A 12,866-nucleotide genomic window follows, 5' to 3' on the forward strand; every position below is an offset into this window, starting at 1 on the left:
TGCGAGCCTCATATCTAGTATCACCATGCTGAATTCGGTGATAGAGGCAATCAAATCAGAAAATTCAGCCTTCGTTTCAGCCAACAAGGATCTAGGGCGTAAGAACGAAATTCTGAGCAAAAATGTTGCCCAAATGGAACAGTATTCCAGGGCGAACAACGTAGAATTGAAGGGAGTTCCTTACTCTCAGGGTGAGAATTGTTCTGCGATCGTTAGAACCATTGCCTCGAAAGTTGACTGCACAATTTCTGACTCCGATATTGACATCGTTCATCGAGTGCCCACAAAGGCTGAGTCTACCAAAAACATTGTCGCCAGATTTTGTTCTCGGGCAAAAAAACAAGAATTTGTAAACAAAGCGAGAAAGCCTCGGCTTACTTCTCGTGACCTTGGCTTTTCTGGCTCTCATTCAAACGCTGTATTTGTCAATGACCACCTCACTCCAGAGAACAAGCGGCTTTTCGCAAAGGCTCTATCACTCAAGAAAGAAAAACATTGGCAACATCTATGGACTGACAATTGCCACATTAAAGCCAGAAAGTCGAATGAAAGCCGCGTTTTCCGTATTTCTTCAGAAGAAGACCTGTCTTTTTTCCAGCAGACCGGCTGAACCTTTTTTAAAGCTTATTTACCGAACAGTTCAGCGCATATCTTATATTTTTTTTTTCTTCTCTCGTTTCTTTTTCTCTTTTACCGGTTCTTCACAATGTATTTCACCGCGGATCAACTTCAGCAGTTTTGCTGCGATCGATATTTGCCTGTTGTTCACTTTAATGCACGTAGTCTTAAAAAAAATTTCGATAGCATACATGCCTTTTTGTCGTCATATCAATTGAACTTTTCTTTCATTTGCGTCACTGAAACATGGCTATCGCCCCACGACTAAAATATGTTCTGTTTCCCATCATACGTTCTCGAGTATTGTCATCGATTGTCTGGTAGTTTTGGCGGTGCAGCTATATTCGTATCTGCATCAATTCCATATCAAACAAGATATGATCTCAGCCTTTCGGTTGAGAATACCGAGTCCGTACGAATTGAAATTGCTAACCCAACTTTGCCATCGAGCGGTAATAAGACAATCATAGGCTGCATATATCGTTCACCGTCATCCTCTGTTCCCGATTTCTGTTCATCACTTTCATCCATTTTCAACAAGTTATCTCTTGAAAACAAGAATGTCGTGATCCTAAGTGACATAAACATCAATCTTCTCGATGCAAGCACCTCAGCGTACTCTGATTACACTGCGAGCTTTCTAGGATTTGGCTACGAATCTCTAATCTCGGTTCCTACTAGATGCGTACTTGGTGCGTCCAGTTCTTTAATCGATCACATTTTATCAAATTTCATTCCATCAAACGACTGTGGCGTCCTCGAAGCCAGCTTAACTGACCACTACCCTGTAGTTTGCCGATTTGAATGTGCTATACCTAATCAGTTAAGCTCTTTTCAAAAAACTATATTGGATAAAACAAATTTCTTCAAGTGTGTAGAAGCCATAGAATGGTCTTTCTTAGAACTGCTTAGAGATCCTGAAGATGCTTTTAATTCTTTTTCATCTGCCGTCAAAAAGTGCTTAGACGATTCTACCAGCTTTGTCAAATGTCGCAAGAATTTGCGGCCCCTCACAACCCATGGCTCACATCTGGCCTAATGAAGAGCTTGCGAAGGAAAGACAATTTATATAAAAAGTTAAAGAAACGGCCTTTCAATGCTGCCCTGCGATCGCGATATAAAAAGTACAGCAACCTACTTAACAAAGTCCTTGAAGAAGCTAAAAGAAATTATTATACACACAGGATACACAACGCTGGTAATAACAGAAAGATCAATGGAAAATAATTAATTCATTTCTAAACATATCAGTAAGTGAGCCAGCTATAACTGAATTACGGTCATCAGAGGGTGTTCTTAGAAATGCAGACGACATTGCGAACGCCTTCAACAAGTACTTCTGTGCTAACACTTCCCTCTTGCCTCATGATTACCAGCCAACAATTAGGAAATGTCTTCAGTCTTTTTACCTCTTTCCAACAGGCCCAGATGAGTTGGTGGAAATAATTAATCACATGAAAATAACAAGTGCTGGTCTCGATAACATTCAGCCTATTCACCTGAAATGCATCTCTCACGTGATCTCGACCCCCTTAGCCTATATCATTAACCTTATGTTTAAAACTGGCATCTTCCCATCAAAGCTTAAAAAGGCCAAGATAATTCCAGTCTTTAAAAAAGGTGATAGAACTTCTATTAGTAACTACCGACCTATTGCCATTCTTTCATCTTACAGTAAAATCATAGAGAAGTGTATTGAAAAACGATTATCTAAATATCTAAATAAGTTTCGTATTTTATCCAGTCAACAATTTGGTTTTCGTGCAGGCTATTCAACAGATTTCGCACTACTCTCCTTTACCGATTATAATAAACACGCGCTTGAATCTGGATGTTTTGCAGGAGCACTGTTTATTGACCTCTCTAAGGCATTTGACTCCATAGTTCATAACATACTATTAGGTAAACTCAACTCAATAGGTGTCGTCGGTAGTGCGCAGGAGCTGATTAATAGCTACTTATCTAATAGACAGCAAGCTGTTTGTGTCTCCAACATCCTCTCCACTTTTAAATCTATTGACAAAGGTGTCCCGCAAGGATCCATACTGGGCCCGCTTTTATTCTTAATCTATATTAATGATCTAACCTCGGCTTTAACACACAGTCAACCTTTCTTGTACGCAGATGATACAACTATAGTTACTAAAGACAAGTCTATCGATGCGCTAACTGATAAATTGTCCTCTGACTTCTATAACATACAGAACAGGTGCACAGCTAATGGTTTAACTATTAATACCAATAAAACACAGTTCGTTGTCTTCCATTCTAGTCATAACCCTCTTTCACCTACACCCGCTATTACTATCAACGGCCACAGACATCTTAGTACTACTAAGTGCACATTCTTGGGAGTAGTTCTAGATGCTCATCTCAAGTACCATCATCACATTTCACTTATAAGACAGAGGATTGCTCATGGTATCAGAACACTAATTAAAGCACGACCATTCTTCAATTTGCAGACTTTGCTTAAACTGTACTACGCCTTCATCCACAGTCATATCACCTACTGTATCACGTCATGGGCGAATACCTATCCATCTCATATCCTTCCACTCCAACGTCTCCAAAACCAAGCCATTCACATCCTAACATTCAGTTCACCGATATCCTGCGCATCCCCACTTTTTCAGCAACATAATGTACTAACAGTGTGTAATTTATTTAAATATAAATTGGGGATTCTTGTATTTAAGTGTCTTAACGGTATCATAACAGTCAACGTTTTACAGAAATTTCAATGTTAAACTCTAATCCCACCAGGTTTGCCTCAAACAACAACTTTTTACTACCACATGCACGCACTAACTACGGCAAGCATACTACCATATTTGCAGCTATCCAATTTTGGAATTCAGTACCACTAAGCACTAAACAATTGTCATTAGCTGCTTTTAAAAAAGAACTTAAACATCTCATCTCGCAATCTTTACTCATCTTCATTTTTATATCGGCGTTCTCTTACATTTACAGCTATTACTGTGTGCGTTATTTTCACATTTATTACCCATGCACATTGGAGTTTCTTTAATAGCTGTATATCATTAATTAACGTCATTTCGTTCCCGATTCTACTGCCATTTTTATTTTATGTTTCGTTGTTTTCATAGTTATGCACAATTACTGAACATTGTTTTGTTACCATTTTTACTGGCATGTTTTATTGCATGTTTGCGTTGTTTTTGTTACTATCAATAATTACCTAATCGCTTTTTGTTGCCATTTTGTGGTACTTATTAACATGTCATTTTCTAACAGGAGGTCCCCTTTCAGCCTTGTGCTATGGGACCTCCTTTTGTATATACTACCTCAATGCGTGTATATTTTTTGTGACAAATAAAAATAAAAAAATAAAGGTAAAGCATTTCAAATAACACAACTGTCACACAAAACTTCTTCTATGGATGTTCTACGCTCATAGATCGCGGTTTTATTGCGTTTGAAAAATTTGGGGCATTCGTTCATTCTGAGGAGAAAAGGTGCAGTTTGATAATGATCAAGTGTTTTACTATTCATGTTTCTAATATTTCGAATAATTCATACAATAATTAAGTTATGGACACTTATATGACGAAGCGCAATGTCAGGCAAAGAAGCTCGCGGAGGTCCTAGCCTACGGAAAGTACGACCAAAATTAGGTGGGAATGTGCAAGAAAGGCTAACGAACAAACCACGAAAAATAGTATGGTGAGTGGAAAAATAGAGTATATGCATGAGTGCCACTGTCCGAAATGGCTAGCAGCGCCAAATAAGAAATCGTACTGATGCAGAAAGTTGTTTTTTGAACTGGTGATATTGAGACTTTTAAAATTCCCTTACATTGCCTATGCGGAACACCCAGGTGTGGACGGTAAAAACTGTGGTCAGACACCCATTGAACCTCTTCTGAACGAACATGATCGCATCATTGGTGGAAGTGAGGCAGTTCCAGGAAGCTGGCCCTGGCACGTTGGAATTTTCACGAAAGAAGTCTTCTCCAAGCATATATGTTCTGGTGCGCTGATCTCCCACAGACACGTTGTCACGGCCGCTCATTGTCTCATGTAAGTACTCACGTCTGACGTTGTTGCTATAAGAAATGAAAAATAAAGACGGATCTACTTTATCTCAATCCAGCTTGTAAGCGAATGCTTAGTCTGTACCATTTCGCGAAGTGCATGAATTCACATTAACTTTATTTAGAAAACAATATTCATATTAGTATTAGTTCAGCTTCATTGCTGCTTCTATGGAATATTCTCCAACAGACAAAAATATCTGTCTTTTGGCAAATGTTTCACTAGATTAAAGAGATATAAACAAATCAACACACCGTTAGACAATGGCGAATCTCTTTGACATTCCAGTCAAAGAGATTTGACTGTAAAGTAAGCCAAAGATGAAAAAAGTGTAGCTGTTCAACACCGGCACATCACAGCGTATATTGCGCCTCCCCAGGTTTCTCTCCTGCGCAACGCCGCATTGGGATTCAGCGTCAACGCTGCCGCTAGTGTAAGCGTTAGCACCCACTGCTTTGCATCTTCACATGATTGCCTTTAGCGGGCAATGGGGTCATTCTTTTCGTAAGGACTGTCGTCATTATTTTCGTCGATTTTATTTATCCAGAGAGGAGGAGGAAGAGGAATAAATGAGGAAGGACAGGGAGGTTAGCCAGTTCTTAGACCGGCTGGCTACCCTGTACTAGGAAAGGGGTAAGGGGGATAAAGGATGAGAGAAAAGAGACGTTGCAAAAAAAAAGAGAGAAGGTCATCAGACGATCCACAACGCTGTTTACAGTCTGTCTCTAAGACCACTTGCCCGCAGAAAGCGCAACAACGCTCTCAATGCCTTGTGTGCAGAGGACGGTCTCGGCCAGTGTCCCAATACCCTTTCTTTCGACAATTGGCGATTGTCTATTCTATCTAAAGCTTTTGACAGTTCTTTTCTTGGCACGCTGAAGCGGGGGCACTCGCAGAGAAGATGGCAGAAAGTCTCTGCGCAGCCACAGTTGTCACATGTCGGGCTTCTGGCCATTCCGATTCGAAACGAATAAGCATTTGTAAATGCCACCCCAATCCACAGACGGCACAAAAGTGTCTTCTCTGCTCTGGTTATTCCTGATGGAAGACGGAGCTGTAGGTGTGGGTCCAAATTATGAAGGCGGACGTTGGTGAATGCCGGTGAATTCCACTGAGCGAGTGTCAGTTCTCGTGCAAGAGATCGAAGCCTTGCAGCGGCGTCCGTTCTTGATAATGGTATAGCTACACAATATGCATCATCATGAGCAGTTCGGGCTGCTTCATCTGCACGGTCGTTTCCATCAATGCTGCAGTGGCCTGGTACCCATTGATACGCTATGTCATGTTGTTTCTCTATAGCCCGGTGATGAAGCAGTCCTATTTCAGCAACTAGCTGTTCGTTTGGTCCATGACGATATGGTGAGGCAATTCCCTGGAGAGCTGCTTTGGAGTCGAAGAATATTGACCATGTCTGGTGCGGTTCTTCAACTAGGAACTCCAGAGCGGCACGAATGGCGGCGAGTTCTGCCGCCGTGGATGATGTCAGATGCGAGGTCCTGAACTTTACCATGATGGATTTTTCCGGAATTACCACTGCGCCTGTTGAACTTGTTGAAGTGACCGACCTATCCGTGTAAATGTGAATGCGTCCATTGTGTTTCTCATGCAGAAACAGTAATGTTGTTTGTTTTAGGGCCAAATTTGACAAATTTTTCTTCTTTTGCATTCTGGGGATGGTTATCAGGGCTTCCAGTGGATGTAGACACCACAATGGTAACGACGGTGTTGCTGCGTGCGTGAAGTTTGTGGGAATCACCATGCGATGTGGGGCAATAATAGTGCAGAACGCAGAGCATAACCTGGAAGTTGGAAGGGAGGCGAGGTGATGCGATTGAATCCGGGTGGCATGTCTTATGTGCGTTCTTAAAGCATCGACACGAATGTAGGTTGCGATAGGGTGTTCATGAGCGATTGCGACAGTCGCTGCTGAGGATGCGCATCTCGGCAGCCCGAAGCATATTCTCAGTGCTTGAGCTTGTAATGACTGGAGAACGTGTACGTTTGTTATGCGGGCCTTGCCAAGCACCGGTAGGCTGTAGCGCATGAAGCCAAAAAAAGTGCAGCATACAGTTGAAGCATGGCTCGTACCGATACACCCCATGATTATCCCTCAAGAAACTTTAAGACCTGGGTGATCATGGTCAGTTTCTTCTTCATGTAAGCGATATGAGGGCTCCAAGACAAATCACGATCTATTATTACTCCCAGGAAACGGTGAGTCGTTTGATAGCTGATTGTGTGTCCATTAATTCTGATGCGGTATGGCGTCATTGTCTTACGCGTAAACGCAACTAGTGAGCATTTCTCATATGACAGCTCCAGTCCTCGTCCTTGAAGGTAGTTTGACGTCAGTGTAGACGCTGTCTGAAGCCTGGCTCGTACGTGTAGACGCGTGACCCCTGATGCCCAGATGCAGATGTCGTCCGCGTATATAGACAGATGTACGGAGTGTGGCAGGACGTCAACGAGGCGGATGAGCGCAAGGTTGAAAAGTATGGGACTTAGGACCCCACCTTGAGGTACGCCGCGATGATAAGTATGATGTTGCCTTGTTGCGCCATTTTCTGTCTGAACGAAGAAGGTTCTGTTCTTCAAATAGCTGTAGATCCATTTGTAAACGCGGCCTCCCAATCCAATGCTGCCCAAGGCGTCCAGGATGGTTTCATGTAATACATTGTCATATGCAGCCTTAATATCCAAGAAAAGTGCCGCTGATAATCTCTTTAGGCTCTTCTGCTGTTGTACAGACATGACAAGATCAAAAACATTGTCTATGGAAGACCATCCACGTCGAAAGCCGGTCAAAGCATCGGGGTATATATTGTTATGTTCTAAGTACCACTCCAGGCGAGTCAGCACCATTCTCTCCATTACCTTTCCAAAACAGCTGGCAAGCGCGATGGGGCGATAGGAGGCCATGTCCAGAGGCGATTTGCCTGGTTTGAGCAGGGGCATAGGGCGGCTGCACTTCCACGAAGGAGAAACCGAACCGTTGCTCCACGAGTCATTGTATACAGCTAGAAGGGCACGCCGAGCTGTTCGTCCTAGGTTAGCAAGGGCCATGTAAGTGACTCCATCGGGTCCAGGCGATGACGAGCGCTTGCATGCTGCCAATGCTGCCTGAAGCTCCTCTAGAGAAAACATATTGTCCATCCGAGTGTCTCTGGACACCGGCGCGTTTCGTAGGTTACTCATGTTGATCTCGGACCCCTTGTTTGCAACCCTGGCACAGATGTCTTCCGCTACATCGATTTCACGCCGGCCTTGGTGGAGAGCAAGGCATTTGAACGGACGATTTTGTTGTGGCAATGTTCGTAGGCCGCGGATTATTCTCCATATTTGCGAAAGAGGTTTGTGGGGATCGAGCGACTCGCGTAGTGACTTCCATCGTTGCGACTGTAGTGCATTGATTCGACGTTGAATCTTCTTTTGTAGACGTCTCGCTTCCCTCAAGTCGTAGACGGATTTCGTGCGCCTATAACGTCGTTCAGCGCGACGACGGATTGCGCGAAGTCGCTCCAACTCCACCTCATATTTGCAAAAATCTGGCAAAGGTCCACAATTAAACGTTGCCTCTTGAATAGCGGCCTTCATTATACCTTCTAGGCTTTCAAGAGAACCTTCTTGGTTTCTCTCGCATTGCTTCTCTGTGTATGATCTGTACTTTGACCAGTCTATCCGTGAAGTGGGCGCGATTTGCGACTTGGTTAGCTCTTGATTTTTATATAGGTGGGAATGTGGTCACTGCCATGCGTTTCATTGTCCGCAAACCACTGCACCTTGGTGTTCAGGCTACTTGACACAAAAGTTAGGTCGAGACAGCTACTATATGTCAGACCCCGTAAAAACGTAGGAGCACCGTCATTTAAACAATATAGTGGGTGGTCAGATGCAAAGGAGGACACATCTCTTCTTCCCCGACGGTCCATCTTCTGGCTTCCCCACAGGGGGTGATGAGCGTTAAAATCGCCGGTAATAATCCATGGCCCAGGTGTCGCTGATATAATGGCGCTTAATCTTGCTGGGTCGAAGCGGCCTGAAGGCGAAATATATACTGCCACTAGCGTGAAGTTCACGTTCTTACGCTTAACTGTCAGGCACACGTATTGGTTGCTGTTGTCCGCTGTTACTGGATGCTCAGTATATGTGAGTTCGCACCTGATGTAAACAATGACCTTACTGGTTTCGTTACGGGTTGCAGATCTGAAAGCCTCGTATTTAGAAAGTCGTATAGCATTATTAAGACGTGGTTCACGAAATTACGATAATTGGAAACTGATTCTTGAAAACATATGGTCGAAAATCCGAAATGCGGGGTTTAAGACCTCGGGCATTCCATTGGAAAATTGATGCCTCTTTCACTTGTTTACGGAAGGGCTGCAGGGAAAGAGCCATGGTGCTTCTGTAGATTTGATAGCACCGGATTCAAAGCGTCCAACATTTGGAAAGCGCTGTGGGTAGCCGGGCTCTGAATATTATTCAAGTGTACTCGAATTGTCTTCATGAGGGTCTTAATCACGTCTATTATTTCGTTATCTTGACTGTCATGACTTACTCGCTCTGAAGTAGCTTTCAATGGGCGATGCTGCCGCTCTACTGGCGGTGTCACTGACGGCAGCGCTGGCCACGCGTCAGGGTCAATGTTTCTTGCGTCTTTCTGAGGATACTTGTTGTTGGCACTTGTTGATGCTTGTGGTGGTGAGTGCGTGTTATGGGGTAGCGGTGTATCCCTGGCCTTGGCAGGGGATGTCCTAGGTGTTTTCCTATGGCGCGAACGCCGACGTCGCACTTTGGCAGCAGCCTCCCTGTGGGTAGAACCGTCTCTGGCCATCTGCCTCAGCACTAGCATTTCCTTCTTCACATTTGGGCACTGCTTTGATGACACCTCGTGAGGACCTTGGCGATTGCCGCATTTGCGATGTTCTGCCTGGCAGGCTTCCGTGTTGTGCGACTCCGAGCATCGGGAGCATACAGCAGAACTTGTGCAAACAGCACTCACGTGTCCTATTTTACAGCACTTCCGACACTGAAGAGGTTTCGGCACGAACGGCCGTACTGTGTGTCGAAAATGACCAACTCTTACTTGAGTTGCGAGGCTGTCACCTTTAAAAACTAGTTTCATACATCGTGAGTTCCCGAGACGGCGGGCTTGCAAGATTATAGTAGCTTCCGTCACTGGTTTGATTAGAGTGGGAGAATCAATATCGCTGATAGAAGTGTCGACGTCGTAGATAACGCCTGCCCTAGAGTCCTTGCCATCTGGTATGAAAGAACGTACGTTGATGTTCCCGAGCACATTCACCTTGGTCAATACGTCGAGAGCAGTACGTTGCGTAACGTCTATCGCCAGAACGTTCTTGCGGCCAATGATTCTCACGTATGTTATTTGTCCCGGAACTAGCGCCTCAAGTGACATAGACGTGACCTGGCGATTAAGTCGGTTCATGATGTCAGCGGCATTCAGCGGGACAAACAAAATAGTGTGAACCGGTGGCTCTTCAATATTCGTGGTGGCCTTACTTTGGGAAGAAGATGTCGTAAGCAGCCTCCTCTTCGCCTTGTGTCTTGCCACGGGTACAAAGTCACGTTCATCGGAGCTCTCATCACTGGCCGTAGAGTACATGGGCGTGTTCTCACTGTCGACGTCACTTGGGTGGCCGGAGCGCTTTCTTAGAGTGGCCACAGACGACGCGGGACGTATGGGTGGAGGCCCTGGTGATTCTACGTCCATTTCCGCAGGCAGAAGAGCGGCGTCTTCTACTAGCACCAAAGAAAACGAGAAATAATAACAGAGACTGAAACCAGCGTTCCACTCAGAAAAACTTCGTCTTCTTCCCCCACACCAGGGCCTCTGTTATCCACGGCCTCTGTCTATCACTTTGAAATGACAATGCGTGTCACATAATATTTTGGACGAAGATATGTCAATCATATCTGGTATTCTGTGTGAACATATGTTGCAGGAGAAAAACATCCAAAATGTTACTTGTGGTTTTGGGTGCCCATGATCAAAGTAACATTGAAGCTGATACAAGGACTGTGGAAGTGGCCGAAGTGTGCTTTCACAAAAGTTACAAAGCACCTCATGAGGTAAGTTGAGGCTGCATGTATCAAAAGAAGGAAGGGTAGCGTTCTTCATGCGGTGAAGGTGATTCATGTTTTTCGTTTTTCTGTGGATAACTGGAGGCATCTATTATTTTAAGGGCAATAATTGATACAAATGGCATTATAACTATTCAATAATTGACAAAGAAGTGAAGCATATTTACAAATAAGGCAGAAAATAAGTTGTTTCTAAAATAACAATAATAATTATGAATGCTGCACGAACAAGTTCTCAATAGGTGGCAAATACAGCAATAATGAAAGGTTGATATAAAAACTAGCTTAATACGTATGTGATCCATCATTGCGCGACATTGAGCACCACTAATACAAAGTGCATACGTCACTGGCTGCATATCTTTCCCTCGCAAATCCCAGATTTTTACGTGCTTTATGCTTCATTAAGCGCAACCTAAAGTAACATCTATTTGCAATAGCTTAATTAAACAATGTATTTTTTCTTTACCTGTTCTTCTCCCTCTAGAACCTTATAGCGTACTATTATATTGTACACGAAGATTTCAAATAAATACTGGTAATCTTTAGGCTTTACAACCTAGCGATTGCCGTCGCTGTTTGTTTAGCTAAGCTAGCGCAAATTGTTACAGTTTAGTAGAGCTGAAAGTAGGGCTACTTCACCTACGCGTTATGATAATGCTGGTATAGTTTTCTTATTACGTCCAATGAAAGGCTTTGAAAACTTGTAGGTTGTATGTATGGCTCTGCTTTTGTGATCACACGTGTACATTTCCGGCCTTCTTGGAGCTAGAATTGTATTGTCAAGCCCAGGACCTATTTAGTGGGACAGCAAAATCTGGAACACACTAGACATGTTTCGACATGGTTTGAGCATAAAAAATCCTGGATAAATGATCCAGTGTGTTCGCATGTCATTCCAAACGAACTTTTCTAACCGAGGTGGTCGACAAGATGACTTTAAGAAAAAAATTTAGATATCTTTTCAAGCGCCGGAGCACCATTTGAAGTTCAGAAAATGCGGTGAAGCAAAAACGAATTGCTCTGATTTGACATTTTGCCGTGTTTCTTCAACGTTTGCTTTTCTCGTTTTACTAGCATTGCGCTCTTATAATAGACATTTTTATATTAGCCATGCTTTTTTCACTCCCTAGCGCAAGGACAAACAAAGCATTGCCAGGCATTTTAGGAAATTTCTTTACAAAAAACTATTTTCCATCACATGCGTAACGTCCTTTTATGAAACTTTCCGTAAACGTATCATCTCCTCAAATATTTGTTTTACTTGTGCGCGGCACATATACACCGAAAAAAATTCTGAACGTGGCAAAAAACTATTTTGGTTTATATTGATACGCCTCTAAAACCTGGAGTTTCCAAAAAAGCATGGCCAGGAAAGTGCGCTCGATGTAGTAGTATAAATACTATATCGATATAAAGTTTTTAGAGGTATTTTTTTGCTTTCGTCAAGGCAAAGTCGCTAAAACTGCGTGCCACGACGGCGGTATTTTTATGAAGTGGAGTGCTGGGCCAACACATATGAAAATATACGGGTGCACGAGGTATAAGAAAGGAAGACTTGACAAGAAAGACGCTCAACTTACAACTGCACTTTCATAAAAAAACCTTCATTGCACGAGAACATCGAGACGCGCAGGTGCAACCAACTATCACTGCAAGGTGTCACCCCCTGCCCCCCCCCCCCCCCCCCTGACACACGCCCACACACACACACAAAATATATGTTTGGCTGTCAACTGCTAAAAAAAGACACTTTTTTTTCACTTAGCGCTACCGAAGGAATACTGATACACGTGCTTGCAATCACCCTAATCTGTCCTGCTTTTAGGATTTCTCTAGTCAAACAGGGTTTCTATTTGCCCAGAATTCTGGTGCTGCCAAACTGCGGATTACACCCACAATCCCTCCAGTGCAATGACAAGTGCGAGCCACATGTGAGGACCTTCGGGGACGTCGCATGTTCTCCGAGTGTATCATTGAAACATAAGCCCGTCTGGTTGATGTACACTTTTCCGCAGCTCAAAGGTATAACATACACAACCTGTGAAGTGCGCAGTACAAACAGCAGTGGCATAATTTTTAGTG

The 12,866-nt window shown here is 43.5% G+C and overlaps 1 protein-coding gene across 1 annotated transcript in view; it reads left to right on the forward strand.

Moving 5' to 3' along the window:
- Window positions 1-12,866, forward strand: part of LOC119165030 (chymotrypsinogen A) — a 37,202-nt gene that overhangs the window by 4,166 nt on the left and 20,170 nt on the right. The window contains exons 2-3 of the mRNA XM_075884363.1: window positions 4,463-4,664; window positions 10,643-10,769. Coding sequence (XP_075740478.1) covers window positions 4,463-4,664; window positions 10,643-10,769 — 329 coding nt within the window. The remainder of the gene's footprint in view (window positions 1-4,462; window positions 4,665-10,642; window positions 10,770-12,866) is intronic.

Source organism: Rhipicephalus microplus, unplaced genomic scaffold (genome assembly GCF_043290135.1).
Source record: "Rhipicephalus microplus isolate Deutch F79 unplaced genomic scaffold, USDA_Rmic scaffold_28, whole genome shotgun sequence".
NCBI classification, from domain to species: domain Eukaryota; kingdom Metazoa; phylum Arthropoda; class Arachnida; order Ixodida; family Ixodidae; genus Rhipicephalus; species Rhipicephalus microplus.